This window comes from Actinia tenebrosa, unplaced genomic scaffold (genome assembly GCF_029948245.1).
Source record: "Actinia tenebrosa isolate PJP-AT-01 unplaced genomic scaffold, QUT_ActTen_1.0 PGA_scaffold11__36_contigs__length_13525064, whole genome shotgun sequence".
Classification (NCBI taxonomy): Eukaryota; Metazoa; Cnidaria; class Anthozoa; order Actiniaria; family Actiniidae; genus Actinia; species Actinia tenebrosa.
In genome coordinates, this window is record NW_028292571.1 from 12,819,270 (window position 1) to 12,839,475 (window position 20,206).

The 20,206-nt window shown below is 36.3% G+C and overlaps 2 protein-coding genes across 2 annotated transcripts; both read right to left on the bottom strand.

The window, feature by feature from the left end:
• Positions 1–1,761: 1,761 nt before the first annotated feature.
• LOC116288185 (uncharacterized) lies at positions 1,762–4,354 on the bottom strand. Its single transcript, XM_031694938.2, has 2 exons — positions 4,082–4,354; positions 1,762–3,204 (listed from the first exon to the last, which is right to left on the bottom strand). The coding sequence occupies exons 1-2, from the start codon at positions 4,207–4,209 to the stop codon at positions 2,082–2,084; spliced, it is 1,251 nt and encodes a 416-aa protein (XP_031550798.2). The 5' UTR covers positions 4,210–4,354; the 3' UTR covers positions 1,762–2,081.
• A 1,628-nt stretch (positions 4,355–5,982) lies between these two features.
• LOC116288167 (guanine nucleotide-binding protein subunit alpha-11) lies at positions 5,983–19,338 on the bottom strand. The gene is made up of 7 exons (XM_031694918.2): positions 19,017–19,338; positions 18,396–18,580; positions 18,064–18,218; positions 17,293–17,421; positions 11,584–11,713; positions 9,966–10,119; positions 5,983–9,207 (listed from the first exon to the last, which is right to left on the bottom strand). Exons 1-7 carry the CDS (start codon positions 19,135–19,137, stop codon positions 9,017–9,019), a joined length of 1,065 nt encoding a protein of 354 aa, XP_031550778.1. The 5' UTR covers positions 19,138–19,338; the 3' UTR covers positions 5,983–9,016.
• Between the last annotated feature and the right edge of the window lie 868 nt (positions 19,339–20,206).

The following is a 20,206-nucleotide window of genomic DNA, read 5'->3' on the forward strand; positions in this document are numbered from 1 at the left end:
TTTCTTTATATTTTTCCGTTAGTACCTCATATTCAGAAGATAAAATGTGAATTTCAAAACCAACTTGTCCTAATTATTTTTGCTTAATATATTATTAGTTTTAAGTCGGCAGGAGTTATATTATTAAAAGTAACTAAAAATAATATCCTAATATATTCAAAAAAAATTCAGTTAGGATGTCTACTTTTTATGTGACGTCACGCTGTAGAGAAACCAGTTGTTTGATTTTATTTCTTTATTTAAGAGTTGTAAGATTCAAAAATCCATACAATCTCTGGATGGCCAATCTTCACGAAAATTTTTTACAATTTTATTAATATTCATATGAAAATTTTGAATGTAAACTCCTTTTTTGAATAAACTGAAAAAAATTAATTTTTCAATAGCGTGACGTCATAGTGAGGGACATTCAGTCTGAAAATTATAGCCGCCTTGATGATCTCGCCATAAAAACGTCGCCAATGGCGTGCGTGGCTGAAAAACGGAGTAATATAAGTAAATGTCAAAATATCTTGAAGAAATAATAAAAATAAAAAAAATAAAAGAGATTATTCAGCTTATTATAATAGGCGTTGCTTTCGGTTCCAGTCTCTTCTCGTTTAAAGCCCGGAAGCGATATATACGTCTCGGAATGAGCGTTTTCACGTGATGTCACAGCGGCCATAATGGGGTACGAAAACAATACATTTTCTATCATCCGGGAATTGAACTCTATTTTTATGCAAATACTGTGCAGAAAGTTTCTATTGTTTATGGCTGCCTTCTCACGTGAGTGAAAACGCTTAATATGCCAGCAACAACAAACAAACGAGTTGACGATGCAGATCTAGCTCGATTATACTTCTGTAATGTTTGCGCCGGCTGGAGATATATATATATAATATATACAAGAGGTCGTAAACAATAATAAAAAATATTAAGTTCATAAGCTGGGCATGCGCATTGACCACAAGTTTAAACGCCCCTGAAATTAATGGACCACTTCGACGATACGGCGGCCATCTTGGATCACGGGGTATTTTGGGGCCTTCAGGGGCAAATAAAGCTTCGTTACAGTAATGTTAGCAACTCACCACAAGAGAATACTCTACAAAAATGAATTAAGGTGGCTTCATATCGGGGTTTAGAGTAATAGAACTAGAAATTATTTTAAAGCAAATACGTACAGATCTATATCTTGATATGTGTTACGCTAACCATATTAAAGACTATGAGTTTAGAATTCATTTTTCGTGAAAATGATCACGTGAATAGTTACCATAGCAGCAACACGTCAGCCACAAAACAGGCCCTTTTTGCCATTAAAAAAATTAAAATCTCGAGTTTCCCGTGGTCAATCTTTTTTAGATTGTGCAATAGGAAAGTTTGTTTTGTTACCTATTATATGACAGCGTTTTATTAAAATCGTGACTACAAAAACCAATATTAAAGAAATATCGATTTTTCAAGATAAAAAAATTTCTGTTAGTCCAATTTTTTTTTAATTGTCAGTCGCCTTTTTATTCTACGAAGAAAAAGCTGTAGAAATTTATAGATATTTGACCACGTAGTTTTCGAATTTTTTTATATTTTTATTTTAAATAACGCATGCCACCGACTTTTCGTGATGTCATCAAAATAAAAATACTTCAATTTCTGGTGCTGTGCATGCTCTTGCACAACCTGGCGCGTGAGCGTACAAAAACTATATGGAGCCACCTTAAGACGGCACATCGATCACCTTTACCCATAATAGAAAGGAAAAACACGTGAAACTCTATATCATTTTCCATCATCTTTGTCTGTTTGCCGGCACCCTGATAAGATGGCCGCCATTAAATTAATTTTGTTTATAGATTATAACACTTGACAGTACTTGACGATCGATTCGTGGTCCTCGTGGTCTTCCGAGCCACGTGAAGGTCTAACCATTTGCAAATATAACTACAATTATAATTGCAGCTTATCCTCAGTTATTTTAAGTCCATGAGTGTTAGTCCGGTCGTGACTTGAGCCACACTACCTCCCGCACAACAGACTGAAGACTGAAGCTCTTACCAACTAAGCTAGCCGGGTGGCGGTTCAAGAGATGGTACGTGGGCTCAATCGGCAAGAGATTTAAAAATCCCGGCAAATGTGGTAACTATGGTGATAAAGGCCATATTGGTTGTTATCTTTACACCGAAGACCACGAATCCGAAATTGCATCTCTCTGCATACTCAAGAAATCGCGCCATTTCATGAATGTCTTCAAAGAGTTTTTTCTTGTTGATATTGTAGTACATCTTCTTGAATCGCGCAGTTGCACGACTTGCCGAGAAGAACGGGAAGCAAAACTTAAAGGCGATGAGAAAAGAAGCCAGGATCTCCGAGGCCCAGAGAATGTGATGATGACTAAACTTACTGTTATCGTTAGTAAACTCAAACCACTTGAAAATCATACAAAGGGTAATACAGAAGAAAAATATGTTGTGCGCTGTGAACCATTTCTCGATCATTTGGATCAGTTTTTCGCTGTATTCGAGAAGGTCTTCGTGAGCTTTCTTTGCTTCTGCCAAGCAGTTTGCATGCTCTATTATGTACTCTTCGGTTGCTTCGACCCGGCGAACGATATCGCGAGTCAAAATGTAAAAAATACAACAAGAAACCACGGCACATACCAACCCCCAAGTGAATACCGCAACGTAGAGGTGGTAAACGATCTTTTCAGCCAATGAAACCGTCGGTTTCAAGCTGAAGTCATGGATACCATAAAAATCGAAATAGGAGTTATATTCCATGTCGACAAAAATAATAAATGCGATATCTAAAAATCCAACGAGAAGACAGACATTTCCAACGAGCCAATCTATTGGTTTAGGACCATAAGATTCCTCAAGTGGGAACTCCACGTACGGGATAATTTTTGATTCCGACCGCTGGAAGAGTTGATTGTTGGCGTAGAAGAAGCGACATGCCAACGAGAATGACACAATCCCGGATGAAAAGAGTCCAAGTTCTATAACCATTGTAAGTATAGGAATATGTGGAGTATTCGTTCCAGGCTTGAGCCAGTAAGCAATAATGCAGTAGATGTACTCTCCAAAAGCCGCCAGCTGTAAAATGACCAGAAAGATTGATAGAATGCCTGTGCACTTGGTTGCGCTGCTTGGCCAACATGGTAGTAATCCATAGGCTAATCGTGTAACAATGCTTAATATTATGTCTGTTTTAAAAAAACATGACCTGAAAAAAGCAAAATTATATTTCAAACTTAAAGGCCTCTTAATTAACAATCAGGGGGACTTTGTTGATTAGGGGGCGGGATCCCACCGGAGGGCGGGGAAGAGATTTCACTCCCCCCCCCCCCACCCCCCCCCCCCTCCTCCCTGAGAGCTGTTGAAATGCTCACCCTCTCATCAGATAGGGGCAGGGTCGAAACTGAAAGTTCCAATAAAGGACTCAGTTTTATGGATTTAAGTGGTGTGTCACTCAGAGACCTGTTGAAATGATCGATATATACAAACACATGCGTGACAGTAGTGTGACGGAGTGACTGAATTTCAATGAGATAAACATATAGGTCACGTGTGTCACGCAACAGTATATGACCCTCAGCTCAAAAAATGAGTACAATCTTTCAGTGCTCATTAGAGAGATCAGTTCATGTTTCCTAATTTTCTTGATTTTTGGCACCGTCATTAAATGCAAAATTTTACTCGCTTAATAGACTGTTCAAAATTTGATGAGGAGAAAGTAAGCGAAAATATATCCTTCGCTGGCCACGGAGACTGACTTTAAAAAACACGCATCATTTAGGCTCAGTACCATGAATATAGGGCTCTAATAGCAACATTATCCTAGATAATACAAAGCTCCGGATACTGGATTATAACTGTATTTACATTGCAATTAATAGAATAAAAAACATTCAGAAAGCGAAATGAATTTTCTCAAACAGTTTAATTCTTCAACAGCAAAGATTTTCTCCACACGACTTGATATAAATGACTTCCGAAGAACAACCGGTTATACTATGACTATGAAGAGTTCTCTTATAATAAATACTACTCCAAATTGACCCAAGTTAAAAGGAATTTCAGTCTTTTGTTTAGGTGCCTACCTTTGTGTTCTGATTCTTTCGCCTCCAAGGGAATTCAACGAGACTTCATGCGCTCCGTTATTATAGTTGCCATAAAGATTTGGTCTTGGGCACCGAGAAAAGAGGCCTTCTCTTTCTTCTTCGCTCATTTTCTACAGATTTATTTCCTTCACCACTACGTTTCGAGTTTTATGGAACCAATTAATCCCAATATGTGGATATTCTTTCGAAAACAAAGTTGTTTTGAGCAGAAAGCGCTTACAAGTAGATTCGCTTTCACTTTCGAGGAGACGTTTGAGGGCTGTTTTTATTCTTGGAAAATTACCAGAAGTGAGAATATTTTTAGATCAAAATATTAATTTCAGAAAATCAAAAAATATATATTCCTTATGAACAAAAAAAAGAAGAACTCATTTAAAAACGAAATAACTCGTGGTTTACTTAAATTTAGAGAGCTTTGAAAATTTTGAAGATAAAAATATTCACTTGCAAGATATAAAATTTAGTACTGTAGACGAGTTTGATCCGGTTGAATAATTCTACTTCCGGTCCTCTGTACTCACTTTGACAAATACTCCTTCGTTGTTTATTGTCGGAGAGATTTCATCAAAGTCAACTCACATACAGGGAAGACAGACTTTGAAGGCGCGAATCCCCAAAGTTCCCGTTTTTTGTGTCCATTTTGGAAACCCGTACGTGTCCCGCATTCGATGCCACCTGTCGCGCACGGTATATCTTGTGTCCCGTATTCATTCTCAGCATCCAGGAATAATATCAACAAAAACACTTTAAAACACTAGGTGGTGACTAAATTTGAAGGTCAAAGTCCAATCGACAACAAAGTCCAAGACAACACTACCCGGTGAACGAAGTTCAAGGTCAGTATCGGTCACAATACATGGAGAGAGAGGGGGGAGGGGCTGCCCCAAGATCCCTTTCACGTCTGAGAGTCTTGGACTAGCTGTGTCGCATTGCCGAAAATTCAAGAGTGTGTGGTAAGAAAACGTGTTTTATGCAAGCCAACCCAATCAGTTTATAACCAAATCACGTCGTACAACTCCTTGAAAAACTGCGCACTGCCACATTAGCGAAACTTTATCGGATTTACTGACTTCCTTATTTTTAGCTGCAATCGGCGAAAAAATATTTTGAGTCCCGGACAACCCAGGAAGTTCAATTCCAAAAGAAAGAAGCGTTTCTCCTCTGCTCCTACACCAACCTTCCCCCTAACAACGTTGAGTGGACGAATGCTCATGTGCCACCAATCGTTAGCCGAAACAATATTGATACCCAGCTATAGAATAATTTCTGGTTGATAGCAAATGACGGGCAGTGTTTGCCTGTTATCGTAGGCTGGTAATGAGATTCATTCAGCTGATTGATACCCAGCTATAGAATACTTTCTGGTTGATAGCACATGACGGGCAGTGTTTGCCTGTCATCATTGTAGGCTGGTGAAGAGATTCATTAATTCAGCTGATTTATAGAGCGGATGCAATTAAATCCTGCAGTAAAATCAAACTAAATACTAACTAATAGTATCTATTTAGTGACTAATAGTTGCTATCACTCAACCAGAACATTTATTAAACAAAAGACACAAATGGTCTCTTGTGTGTTTGTCTTTGTATGATGAATGTTCTGGTTAAGTGATAGTGACTAGAGTGCAAACAATATAACCATGAAACTTTAGTTATACTAAATAGCACAATTTCATGCAGATTCCATTGTTTTCTATTGTTTAATTAGCACTACTTTGTACTATTTAGTAATAAGTGTTTCACGGATTAATTGTTTGCACTCTATTAGTTACTAAATAGATACTATTAGTTAGTATTTAGTTTAATTTTATTTCACGGTTTAATTGCATCCACTCTATAACCGAAGTAACCTTCCAAGCTACAAACACCAGGACAAGCGCAACACAACAAAAGACTTTTATTTTGTCATTTCTCATTTTTTTATACATTCCCTTCTCAATCTTATCAGTTTTCGTTCTTGCACAACGAATAACAGTAGTTTAAAAGGGAAATCATCCTTTTACATTCTCCAGATAACTTGTGTACCTATTATCAACATACATTTTGTAAGATATATCATAGTTCAAGATAAATTTTTTGCTATGTTTTTTTTTTCTGGCTTTAATTTGTACACTTTAGACTTTTGTGATACTAAGAGGGAGGGTCACGGGAGGTAACTTTCATCGAAGAGAGCACGAAACTCTAACCTCTCTTTATTTCTATTTATTTTTTTTAGCTCGCTCAACTGCTAGCTCAAACCCACTGCACGTTATACAGATGGCAAATCAAGTGTCTGTTAACTAAATTTCTTTAAATATCTAGAAATCGTCTCACTTTTCCTAATATTCTAGTTAATATACCTTCTTTTATAGTACACTCAACAAAATTACTCGACTCTGATTGGTCGAGAGGAGTACAATTATAGCGTTAATTGTACTCCGTAGGAGTACCGAATTAAGTCGCTATGGCAACACGGCCAAAACAATGTCAAAACAATTATTTTCTATAATTTTGTACTTAAAAAGCATAAATAAAATTTTAAAGCCGTAAGAACTAATCTTTTTTATGCATTTCAGTTGCACGATGGACTGGAAATCGGCCGCCAAATAGACAAAGATGAACGGCGTCGCTTCGCATTTTTTACTGAAATTTTGTTGAGTGAACTATAAACAAAAAATCGCACGATCTTCTCGTACAATTTGGAATTAAAAGACACTCGTAATGTTTTGAAAGTTCTATAATTGTACTCGCCTAAAGGCTCGTGCAATTACAAAAACTTTCAAAACATTACTCGTGTCTATTAATTCCAAATTGTACTCGAGATCGTGCGATTTCCTATACTAATACACTTAGACCAAGTTTTAAGGTTTGCTTTGTGCATGTTAATGCCTGCAAAGACTTACTGGGTAATTTTTTGTTGAGTTGCCATGTTGTTTGATGCGCTGTGGATTTAGGGTAAGTGTACTACAACCACAACAAAAATACACAAAGGTTTTCTCTGGTTGAATCTTTTTTTTTTTCTATCATAACTATTACTATTTGAAACAATTAACATTTATATTTTTTTCGTGTCTTGTTGGCTGTGAACACAAACCCATTTTGCGGAGCCTTTTAGAGTGTTTTTAGGTTGAAAGTAATCCTGATTGAATGACGTCTTGACATAGAGTTTCATCAATGATTGTACAAGTAAAAGAGTGTTGATATGGGAATTTATAGCTCTAAACAAAGCAAAAATAAAGCAAACTACAGGGCATAAGCATGAGATTTTTCAACCCCGTTAAGAAAGAGACTTAATCAACAAAACTGAAGTATTCTTGGGACACTATCCGTGAGGGGCTTCATAGACTGTCTCTTCTGTGGGCCGAATTTCAAAGGTCCTTAATCACTATGGGTTTCTCTGCAAGTTACAAAAAGGGGCCCTAATATGGAATGAGTAACAAGTGGCTTATTTCAATTTAGAGCTAATTAAAAAAATTTCAAAGACTTTGATTTGGGTGATTTTACTTAAAAGCTTTTCAGCTTAGGCAGCTAGATGTTGAGGTGGTGCCACAGGACACAGGAAGCCCATGCAATGAGCTTGTGCCATAATACAAAGAAATCTATGTGCAAATATATATCGTCAGATTATCTATAGTAGTTTTTGTAGTTAGCTTACCAGTTGTTATCAACAATAAAAAATAATTATTTATAGGCCCGTAAAATGCCAAAACTAGTCAGATTGACCTAAAATCGCATACAGACACAAAGGACAGCAGTAACGAGAGTCACGAAAAAATGGTAAGCTATCTAGGAATATTACTCTAGATATTCTTATGATATATGATTCCACATACATTCCTTCGTAATACGGTACAAGTAATTGCTTGGGCATCCTGTGGTAGTGCTACCTAATGATAATGATACTAGCATTGGTATTTGGTGTAGTAACTTAGTTATAGAACTTCTGGATCCTTGTCATGTATCGTGAGCGAAAGCAAACCCATAACGGAACGACCATTGCATTTTTGTTTTTGTATTCATTGAAATTTTTTCTTCTTTTTCTCATTCCATAAAAATTCAAAGCTAATTTTCCTTAAGAATAAGCTCTGAATCTCCAAATCAATTGAATCCTATTTTCCATCCCCTTTTCTAAAAGATTTCTAAATTCTTACCTACCCTCCCCTCCCACATGATTTCTGCTCACTCCCCACCCACTCTCTCATAGGATGGTCTTTCAATTTTATTTCAAAATCAAAAATTTTCTTGAGATGCTCAATCAATGGATACAAAAAAAAAAAAAAAACAACAATGCAATGGCGTAATAATAATAATCATTAGAAATAAACAAGGTCTCCTTTGTTTGTCTGGTAAGTTTCCAGATTTGTGTACATGCCGTCACACAAGAACAGTTACTACTCTTTGCATTGCTATACGCTGATAGAGATCACAGTCGCAACAGAAATCAAGCAGTAAATTGCTGTCAATCAAGCATTAATTGTTCTGTACCTTCACATACTCTGACTGCAGTGAATTGCAGATTTTCCTGACTGTTAACTTGATCAGTGCATAGCCATGGAACAGTGGTAAACAAGGAGACTAGCATTTTCTTTCTAGTCCTTCTGGGTTATGCCGAGGTTTTAAACTTGATAATAGAAGATACTGAATGAAATCCGCAACTGAATGAATAGAAAATGATTATACGTACCTAATCTCAATGAAAGGGACAAAATCGTTAGGTAGCCTTTGACCCATAAATAACTGAAGTTACATCCACTATTGGATAATAAAGAGGTGTGATTGGCTAATCCGAAACAGGGGGGGGGGGTGTTGCAGTCAAGTAACCCGTTCAACAATCAACGGCATTATGACCTCACTCTTGAGAAGTTCAAGATCATATTAACCAATGAGGTTCTTTCGCAGTCTGCATAATATAAATTACCCACCTATGATTCTGTGTTTAAACTAGGTTATACTCCTTAAGATTTAGTTGCAAGATTGTGTCCTTTACTGCTGCAAACACAAAGCGAATGTTTTCTGTATCAGTAGCACAGGTAAAATGTGAGTAGATTATCTTATCTGTGTCAGGGTTAAGATCCACGAACATTTTAAGAATGAACTCTCGAGCTGCTTGAGCATCGCACTGAGGGCCTGGAAAAAACAATTGGAATGAAATTATAATGTGAATTTATTAGTGCGAGAATAATTGTGAAAAACATAAAGAGGTTTTGCACCATCCCGTGGCAGCACCCATAATACTGCCTGTGGTTAGTTGTCAGAATAAAATCCCTGTGTTTATGGAAATTGAAATCTTTCTCATATAAAACGATTGTATTGTTCCTGCCATCTAACATGGCTGCTGTCACGCGGTGGTGCCAAACCTTTATAGTAGCATAGTAGCCGTTCTCAAGGGCGGATCCAGCCAAAATTTTAGGGGGGGGGGGGTAATTGAGTTTAGGGGGGCGGCTAATTCAGTTTTTTCTGTCAACACAACAGAAAACAATAAAAAAAAGCATCTAATTCTTCAGTTTTGTTTTGTTTTCAGCCCCCCTTTGCCCCCCCTGGATCTGCCCTAGGTTCTGAGGTTGCGGAAAAGACTGTGTCAAGTTCACATTGCAGTAAGGATTGTGTAACAATTTTGAAAGATTTGGATTGAAGTTATAAAGTGAATCTCTTACTGTAAAAATAATTGTGAGAGATTATAGTACCATAGAAGCTTTGCACCATCACTTGATGGCAGCCATGACAGGAGGCAGGTAAAATTGAATCTCGTCTCATCTGATTTACATGAGAAAGAATTCAGTTTCCCAGGGGAGAAGGACTCTATTGCTGTGCCTCCTGTCATGGCTGCCATCACGTGATGGTGCAAAGCCTCTATTAGCCATTGTATCCAGTGTATCTCAACTTACCATCAAATTCAGGAAAATACTCCACCAAATGTGAAAACATTATCTTTTCTTCTAACAGATCCTTCTTGTTCAGAAAGAGTATAATTGATGAATTCTGAAACCAGGGGTACGTTATTATGGTACGGAATAGAGCTTTACTCTCTTCCATCCGATTCTGAAAGAAGAAGAATTAGCACTTTAGTTTTCTGGTTTAGATCAATCATTGTTTACAAATTACTTTAGCCTTGATGATGCATTATAAAATAACTGTTGTAAATCTCTCGTTCTGATTGGTTGGGAGTGCGTGCTTTATGATAGCACACAGCACACATGCGCCCTTTGCATTTTATACTTGGGGACTGGCAGAACTTGAGAAGTGTCAAGTAGCACTCTGTTATGCATCGTGCTTCTCCTAACACTTTTCTTGGGTTCTGCCAATCCCTGCGTGCTTTATGACTGCATACAGCACGTGCGCACATTTTCTATTTCTTCACTAGTAGTGCAAAAGTATGGTAAAAATGAAAAGATATGGTAGAAACCAATAAGCCAGTTTATAGTTTAAGAATCGCTTTCAGTGTGCGAGCGTTTTTATCACACATTTCTCACTTTTTTTGTCTAAACCTTCTTTTGTTCATAATTAAACAAAAAAAAATTAAAATTCAGGATAAAATCAGTATATGCACAGTGGAATCGATACTTAAACTGTGAACTGGCCTATTCTATATAGTAATCATGGTACCCAGGTACAACAACATTCTAGGATTAGCCCTGTAAAGTTGCGATAATGACCAAAGTGAGAATGACTATACACGACTATAGCAGTGTAACAAAGAGTTTATTTTACAACACAAAAAACTGAGAAAGAGTGCATGAAAAACAACCATTTTTATTGTAAACAAGCAACCTTAAAAGTCACAAGCTTAAACCACTGACTGCAAAAAAGAATAATAAAAAAATTTCCTTGCACTGACATCAGCAAAAAAAATAAAAAAATATTCGAGCCGGTTCACAGACCATGCCTCAATGGCTCTGTAACTGCACTGGAAAAATGTTCATAATACACTGGAAATTGAGTGTGTCATATAATGAATTATGATATTTAACATTGAAACCAGACGAACGGTAACATATTTACAAACTAAACTCAACTGAACAGAAAAGTTGAAGAAGAAAACAGAAAGCTATTTAATTTGTAACATCGACCAGGACGATAGAAGACATTGCAATGTCTCATAATCAATATCATCAACAGAACAAGGAACATCTCGCCAATCATCTTGCTTTCATGCTCATTATCATAATGTATTCAAGATGGCAGATAAACGCTGAAGTGGACTATTGTTGTTTGAAGGCAATGAAATGCAACTCTAATATCCCCTATTATTTATGCCCAACGAAAAAAAAAGTGCTCCCTGTTGCACAACCGACCCTAATTTTGTTGCCCATTTTTGCCGACCCTAATATTTTTTCATTCCCAAATGCACCACAGGGTTCCCAGTAAGCTCATTTCCACTGTTGTATCAGTAAAAAAATCTGACCTACCAACCCCAATTATTTTTCTCATGAGACAGGAAACACACTTATATTATTGCTTATAATCGACTATATTATTGTTTATTTATTATCATTTATTACTTACCTCACTGTCGGACTCGACAAGTACTTGGTCATACTCACTAAGAGCCACTAAAAACATGATGGAAGTCACATTTTCGAAGCAGTGAATCCACTTACGTCGCTCCGATCTTTGCCCTCCTACATCAACCATTCTGTAACAACAACAAAAAATACAACCTTTTAATGACGGAACTAAGATTTGGTCCACCAATACCTAAGTCTTACAGTACACATACTAGTCTGCTATTTTTTCAAACTGTGCTCTTTCCCACCCTGTGATCCTAAATCTAAATTGACTCTTCTTGCGCTGGCTTGACATATGAGATATTCACCATTTTCCATACATTGTTTCACTGGTCGAGCACAAAGCACTCAAGCAAGGCGCCAAGGTACTTTCAAAGGACTATTCAAATTTGAAACTTGCAACCTCGACTGAATGCTTTGTGTTTGACCAGTGAACCAATGTATGGAAAATGGTGAATTTGATTTTTTGGAAATGAAAGACTATTATCAGCTGGTTGAAATCCAGTGATTGCAATTACAATGATACCAGAGTTTCTGATCTAACTTTAAACTATTAACTTTAACCCTGCTAATAAATACTCTTTATTACTTAAAGAGGCTTCGAAAATACCAAAAAATTACCACTAAAATATTCTTAGAAGATTCCATTTTTCTTCCATCTAATGGATTTTAAGAAAATTTTCAGCAATAAATTTTAGTATTAAAGTGTTTGCTACTAAATACCTAATTTGTTACACGTTTGGAAAAAAACTACTGTTGGGGTAATTACTGAAACAAGTTGATCTCATTTTCAATGATTTGTGTGTGTGTGTGTGTTATAAAGAGAGGATTAGTTTTTTAAATAATTTTTTAAAAAACTAAGCAATAACAATATTGTGTACGATGTATACAGCTGTATATATTCTCTATAAAACAATTTATGAAAAATTAAATGCTGAAAAATGGCATTTAGCGCGATCCATGTTGCTATCATCAAGTTATAATTTACCAATGGAAAGGTAATAATTATTCAGTTCAGTTTCATAAGAAAAAGCATAATCTTTTTCCTAAATTTATTCTTAACAGTTATTTTCTTTAATACTCAAGATTCGAGTTCTCTGTTGCTCAGGGTTACCCTTGACTTTGTGCAGAATATTCATGTGTTCCAGTGAAGGTCGGTGGAATTTCAAAGTGTTTGTATTGTTGAAGTTGTGCATTATTTACTTTACCGTTGGTATTTGTGAATAGTTTATTAATGAAATGAGGTTAAGCCTGAGTAAATGAGCCTGTAATCAAGGAATACTGTGCTCGGTAGTGTACAAATTTTAAAATGGTCTAATCTGTAGGGCAAGAGAAACTTCAATATGGAAAAATAATATTATGAAAAGTTGACAGCAGTACATGTTGTAACGGGTGCCGTCATTCTATATTTGTTTTAGCATGTATGCATTCATTCTAAAAGCAAGACAACATAACAAAACTGCTTTGTTTCACACTGACAGGTATTTACAGTAACTTAGTTTTTTTTAATGGGTTTTGAAATGCCAATGTCAAGATGCTGATTGGTTGCAAGTTCTTTGAATGAATGAATTAAGAACAATTACTTATGCAGTCCTCAAATTCTCGACTCTCTTTAGTCCAGGAAACAAACTAAGGTAAATTTGGTAAAATTTCAACTACATAATACAGAGCTTCTGACAGAATGCGGGGAAAAAGCTCAAATTATGCTGGATTTCCCCCTGGATTATGCCTAGAAAATGACAAATTATGCAGGGTGAAATGCGGGATTCTGTAAAAAAAATTAAAAACTAACTTTGCAATTCAATATATACGGAATAAATCACCAAATCCATGAAATATGTCGTGTCATTTCATTTGTCATTTGCTTCTACAGGAAATTTGAGGTTCTAAATGACATTATTTACATGTGTTCTCAATTGTTGGACAAAAATAAGCAAGGTTTTCTTTGCAATTCACCTTTTCGGTGATAGCCGTCACGTCGTAACACTTTGTTGGATCGTTTTACAGTCACCAAAACGTTCGGACATTGTTCTTGGATTTCCATACAAATTCACTGAGTTTAAAGAGAAAATTTAGGTAGATTTCTTTAGTTAGCTCTCTTAACAGCAATATGAAAAGCTTCAATCAAGCTAGAAAAATGATCATTTACTTGTATTTAGAGAACTTAACTAAACAAACCAAATGAATAGTTCATTTAAAGTCAGTACATTTGTATGGAAATCCGAGAACATTGTCCGAACTTCTTGGTGACCGTAACACAATCCAACACAATTTATACCACGTGACGGCTAGCGCCGGAAAGGTGGATTGCTAGTAACCAGACCCTTTTCTGATTCCTAACGAAAGACGCCTCGTAGTTTTCATAATATCAAGATGGTGTATGTTTAAATTGAAAATGCTAGGTATTGCTTCAATATTTAGTACATAAACTATAAAGAATTTCTTGTTTGACCAAAATGTAGTGATATGTAATCAATCTTCTTCTTAATGGTCAAGTTTCCTTAAGATTTTGGACGAATTATGCGATATTTGTACGATTATGCTGAACGTGGTGAATAATTCACTTATTATTTGCATCTGCATCCACGCATCCTGTCAGAAGCCCTGATAATGGTGGTGAAAACACAAAAAACAAATTATAAAGAAAAATTTTTTTTGAGCCTTGCTTTCCACCAAAAATAACATACTATTCATGATGTAGTATTTTGTTCATTGAGTCCAAACCTTTTCTAAAGCTACAATGTGGACGAGAATGATTTGGAATCAAGCAGAAGATCCATTAATGGTCAGGGATTGGAGAATGCCAAAATTCGCCATGGATTAAACTACTATTATTAATTTAGAAGAGATAACTAGCTAAAAACTAGTGTGAGCTGCGTCGGTGTTTCTAATGAAACAGTAATGATAAAAAGGTAAATTATACACCATGAAAAGATGAAAAAACTTACTGACGTTTCAGACACTAGTCCGCCGTGGGAGTAAAAGAGGATGAAGGACTAGCGTCTGAAACGTCAGTAAGTTTTTTCATCTTATCACGGTGTATAAATTACCTTTTTATTATTATTATTAACTTAGAAAATTATAAATTGGTCCCCATGACTCTCCGGCTAGTTCATGACCTTCTTCTATTGTATTAAAAATTAATGGAGCCTCTGATCAAGGGTTGTGTAGCTTTTGTGCACAAGATTGCCTCTCACCTCTGGGGTCTCAGGTTTGATTCCTGGACTCAGCATCACATGTTAGTAGAGTTTATCAGATCTTTCACTTGATTCAAGAGCTTGTCTCTAGGTTCTCTAATTTTCCTTTTGAACAAAACCTAACATGCTCAACTCATCTTGGATTGGTAAGTTAGCCCTGTCCTGACTTATATTGCCACAGAGGTCGTCTTAGGGTCTGATCTTTGAGTAAGCCATGCACCAGCTTGGATCAGCCCAGAGGTTGTTTAAGGGTTCGATCGGTGAGTTAGCTGTACCCTGACATAGATCAGCCCAGAGGCTATTTCAGATTTCAACTGTGAGTTAGCCATGCCCTGACTTAGATAAGCCCAAAGATTGTTTCAGGGTTTAAACTTTGAGATGGCCATGCCCTGACTTAGATCAGCCCAGAGGTTGTTTCAGTGTTTCGCTTTTGAGTTTGCCATACTGACATAGATAGCCCAGGGTACCGAAAACATTTTAAGGTTTCTAGTACAATACCAATGGAGGTACATTTCTTCAAGATTGTATTGTTTTCTTCGATAACAAATTTATTGCTGCAAAACTACATATATTTATCTAGCTATATACATTTTAACAGTTTAACAAATTTAAACCCTTAATATTTGCACTGCTCTTATGATGATGATGATGATGATGATAATAATGATAATTTTTAATTGTACTCGAATTTGAGAGTAGAAGAGACCACTAATATCTGAGAAAAATGAGGAAAAACCCTAAAAGCACATGAGTAAACCAAGGCAACTCTACTCACATGATAGCGAGCCCCACCAATGGGGGAGAGGGGGGGGGGGGGGGGGGGGAACTAGAGAACTCAGAGAAAAATCTTTGAAGCACAGGAGATAACCAACAAGCAACTTTACTCAAACATAACAATGAGCCTTAGCAATAGATGATTTTTGCAGAAAGTAAGAAAAATGGAGAACCCAGAGAAAAACCCTAAGAGCAGAAGAGATAACTAGCTAAAAACTAGTGTGAGCTGCTTCGTTGTTTCTAATGAAACAGTAATGATAAAAAGGTAAATTATACACCGTGAAAAGATGAAAAAACTGACGTTTCAGACGCTAGTCCTTCGTCAGGAGAGCACAGGAGATAACCGAAATGCAACTCTTCTCAAATATAAAGAGAGGCTGTATGCAAATTATGCATTTAAAACTTTACAAAATAAGAAAATTTATGGAAAATTTGGCATAGCTATAAGGCATGCATGGTTGGTAGATTACAAGGTACGATTTTTTTCTAGTTGAACTCGTGCGATCAGTATTAATGTATGTCAAATTAAGCTATTTTGCTACCTACGGTATTCAAGCTCACAAGATTATAAAATAATATTATATAACAGAAAGTTTATAAAACAACATTATGTATAAGAAAAATGAAGAACTATGGACCTAAGCTAATCATTCAAATGTTTACCATTTCACAATTATCAATTCTCAAAGTTACAAAAAAATTCAAAGAGTTAAAAGAAACTTATTTTCACAAAGGGATACAACAAAAGTTGAATTCTTAATAAAACACGAAGAATGATATTCATATAAGATCATATAAGAATGAACTTCAGAGAAAACTTGAAATAAAGTATAAAAAATGAAAATGTAGATAGTGCTATGCAAAGAAGTTAAGAATGATATTTGAAGGCTGAAATAGAGGTCAAAAATTGGATTTTTATGGCAAATGTACAATTTATAAATCAAAATATTTTAAAAGGAATATAAGATAAAAGCATAGCTATATGTGGGAGTGAGTGATATATTCTATGAAATAAATTTCAAACTTATTTGAAGTGAATAGTTTTTGGAAATAATCATTTGGCATAATAGTGCATTGAATAAAAGAATATGTGGGTGGAAAGCTAGAACAAATTTAATTTTTTCTGTTATATTTTTGGGGAATTTAGCAAGGCTGATTGGAAGTTGAGCAGCGAAAAAAGGATTTTAAAAAGTTGGGAAATATTCCTTGGAAGATGATACAAATACATGAACAAATGCTATTCACTCTGAAGCCAAAAGGAGTTGAAACTATCAAGCCAGTTCAAGCCCAAAACTGAAATTACTTTGAAAGGCATACAATAGAGCCTTCTCATGGAGGAAATTGTGGAAGAAACGACTATATGGAAGTTAGCAGCTCAAAAGACAATCATTTCAAATCCAGGATTTTTTAAAGGAATTATGATGGAAATTTTAAAGTTTTCTGCCTGAGTTTTGGTTCTAAAAGGTTAAAAGATACAGTTTGTAGGAAGAAACTGTTTTAGTATGCAGATGGAGAGGATTTTCTGACTAGTTTGTGTAGCTGTATTCACTATTGAGCAACAGAATTAATATTATCCCAACATCAAAAACTGCTAATTTTTCACAATTTATCTTGCCTTAACATTTAAATATTTCCATGGTGGACTTCTAAAAGTACAGATTAAAAGTACGAACATACAACGCCAGGAACAAGCTCAAAGGGAGGGAAGGAAAAAAAGAAATTATTTCATGTCTTACCTAAAAATGATCGTTTCCAAATCAAAGGGGTATTCTATAATTCCCGATGTTGGTGCCCTCGCCCGCAAGACGTCTTGCTCAGTTGGAAGATAATCTGGTTTTGCTAGACGGTCCAAATCCGTAAGATAGCTAAAAAATATCAAAAATAACATCACTATATAGAGAAAGAAAGACATCGACCAACGTCGTTAGATCTTCGTCTTACTAGAAGGTTCATCTATAACAGTTGAGGATGGATTTTGAATACATGGTGTTTTTAGATTTTAATTCGAAAGCTAGGAAAGAATATTTTCGTTCCAGCTTTGAATAATCTATTCTAGAAATAGATGAACCTAGCTAAAAATCTAGAGTTTGTTCATTTCACCTTGAAAGCAACAAACCAGCAATCGAACACATGACCAAAAATTTCGATCACTCCATCAAGGAAATATTTTGAGTAATTTTCGAGGGCGTATTTTGAAGTTTAAAAATCCTAGACTCGCCTACAGAGGTGTAGAAATCAGGGATAGAATATGATCGAAAATTTTTTTTCCTCCAACGAGAGAGGAGATCAATGTTGACATTGCAATGTTCAATTTTGACAATAAATCGAGCGAAGACAAGGCTGATCTTTAAGCCTTTGCTTCTCATTCTCCTCGACCAAACTTCCCCCCATGTCTAGAAACCGACATTATAGTCTATAAATTCGGTTTCTAGGCCTTGGGAGGCTCTATGTATCTAGCACAGAGCGAAGAAATAATTTTATTCTTTCGTGAATGGTTTTAAACTTACTATTTGGCGGAGTCGCTAAGCTGATATTCTCTTCTCCGATCGTAACATTCTTGCATTCCTGCATCGACCCATAGGTTCTTTGTGGCCTCATAATACTCCTTCTCGAAAGTGGTAACATTTTTAGGATCGACTGTTCTTATGTAGTTGGCCCTTTCCTAAAAGCAAGAAGGAAACTCACAAACATATCTCGAAGTAGGCAGACGAGTGAGAGCAAGTTAGGACTCGCCGCTCGTCAACCACCAAATGCACAGACAATCGAGTCTAAACTTTCATGGGGTGATGGAGGGACTCGAAATGCTGGTTTGTGGATATAAAATCAGTGGAATACTTACCGGGTTTGCTGGGTCTTTGTAAGGTATTTTGAGAGTGTCCATAGCACGTGTTAAACTGTGCATGGCAGTGATCACATTTTGGTATACGAGGGCTATATAACCTCTTTTATCATCATCGCTGTATCCCTGGCCATGAATAATTCGCATTTGCTTTATGAATGTGCTTTTCCCCGATTCCCCAGTACCTATTGCAGAAATCAAAAACCACGGTTAACCCTGTGAATATTCAAAAACGGTGAGGAAAGTTAGGGTTAGTCGTGACCAACTGCAGCAAGATGGCCATGGATGCATAACCCCACAAGGTAACAAGCTCTCTCCTCCATTCGTCCTCAAACACAAGTCATTAGAGGCGAAAGAACTCAGTACAGATCTTCATAGAATCGTCCTTTTCGATTGAAAATCGTTCACACATCCACCAAGGCATCTAGCTTAGCAGAATAGGAGTCGAAGCGGCTGGCACAAGCTTATAACGAGAGAAATTTGACTTCAAACACAATGATATCTCCACCATATAAACACAAGGATACCATAACGAAGTTCGTTCGCCTCTTCGCTCGATCATTCCAGCGCCATATCCTTCATCCCTCCACTCACAGACACCCAGTTTAACCCTTAAATTACCTAGCAGAAGCAGTTTGAGCTCTCTACGTTGATTTCTCTTGTCCTGCCGAATCTGCTTTTCAATTTCAGCATTTATTCTTTTCCTTTCTTTAGCCTCGTCACTTAGACAACAACAATCCATAATCTTCAACTTTCCCCAACCGTTCGCCACTAGATTCAGCAGCGACACGGCTTAACTGTAGCTAAGAGATACACCTCAATGCTTGGGCCGCGATCGGGCTTGAAATCGCTCTAAAAAGGCAAAATTTTGGCGATCAAACTTGGCAATTGATGTAAGGGCGTCGCCTGGCGGACCTTCTTCTACAGTCTACAATGGCTGCTGGGAGCAGACCACAAGTGCAACCCAAATAAGGTCATGGCCGCACCCCCATATTTGGAAGTCCCACCCTCATTTGAATTGCTAATGAGGAGGGTTCGCTGAGCGCGGTTTTTTGGGTTTTTTTTGCGATGGACATGGGACGCCTAGTGAAAATTGGGTTGAAGAGTTGGATTGCTGGTTGGATTTTATATTTGTGGAGAATAGATCTAGAGGGAGGGGGTACGTAGGATCTGTTTGGTTGGAAGAGATGTAAGACGCAGAAAAATGATGGGAAAGGAATAGGATGGATTTTGAGTAAGATATTTCTTCCTTTCTTTTTGCTTCTTTTCATTTCCTTTCCTTTCTATTCTTTTTCTCTTCTTTCTTTTTTGTGCATTTCCAATGTTCTTCTGTTCTTCTTTCCCTTCTAAGTGTCCTTTTCTTTCTATTTTTGCTCTTTCATTTAATTTTTCTTTTCTGTTTTTTTTTTTTTTTTTCTGTTCTCTTTTATTTCTCTCCTTTTCTTTCTTTCTTTCTTTCTTTTTTTTTCTTTTTTTTTTTTTCATTCTTTTACTTTTTGGCTATATTCTCCTAAGGCTCCTTTTCTTCTTTTCTTTTTCCAGTTATTTCTTTGCTGTTGTATTTTCTTTCTCCCTTTCATCTCTCCTATTCTTTCTTTTATTTCCATTCTATCTTTTACTTCCTACCTCCATTTTCCTTCCATTTTTTCTTTCTCATCTCAACCTCTTTTTCACTTTTCTTTCTTTCTTCCTCAGCAAATGCAACAACAAGAAAGCACAAATTATTTTGCATAAAATCTTTAAAAGAAAAAGAGCATGCAATGGTAAAATTAAGTATTTATATTCATACATTAACTAGTTTGAAAATAGGT

Excerpts from the sequence above, each read along its gene's own strand:
- LOC116288167 (XM_031694918.2), bottom strand. The coding sequence starts at position 19,137 with ATGGATTGTTGTTGTCTAAGTGACGAGGCTAAAGAAAGGAAAAGAATA. Across the intron at positions 10,120-11,583 it reads TTGTCGAGTCCGACAGTGAG|AATCGGATGGAAGAGAGTAA; the intron begins GTAAGTAATAAA and ends TTCTTCTTTCAG. Across the intron at positions 9,208-9,965 it reads GTATTTTCCTGAATTTGATG|GCCCTCAGTGCGATGCTCAA; the intron begins GTAAGTTGAGAT and ends TGTTTTTTCCAG.
- LOC116288185 (XM_031694938.2), bottom strand. The coding sequence starts at position 4,209 with ATGAGCGAAGAAGAAAGAGAAGGCCTCTTTTCTCGGTGCCCAAGACCA. Across the intron at positions 3,205-4,081 it reads GAAAGAATCAGAACACAAAG|GTCATGTTTTTTTAAAACAG; the intron begins GTAGGCACCTAA and ends TGCTTTTTTCAG.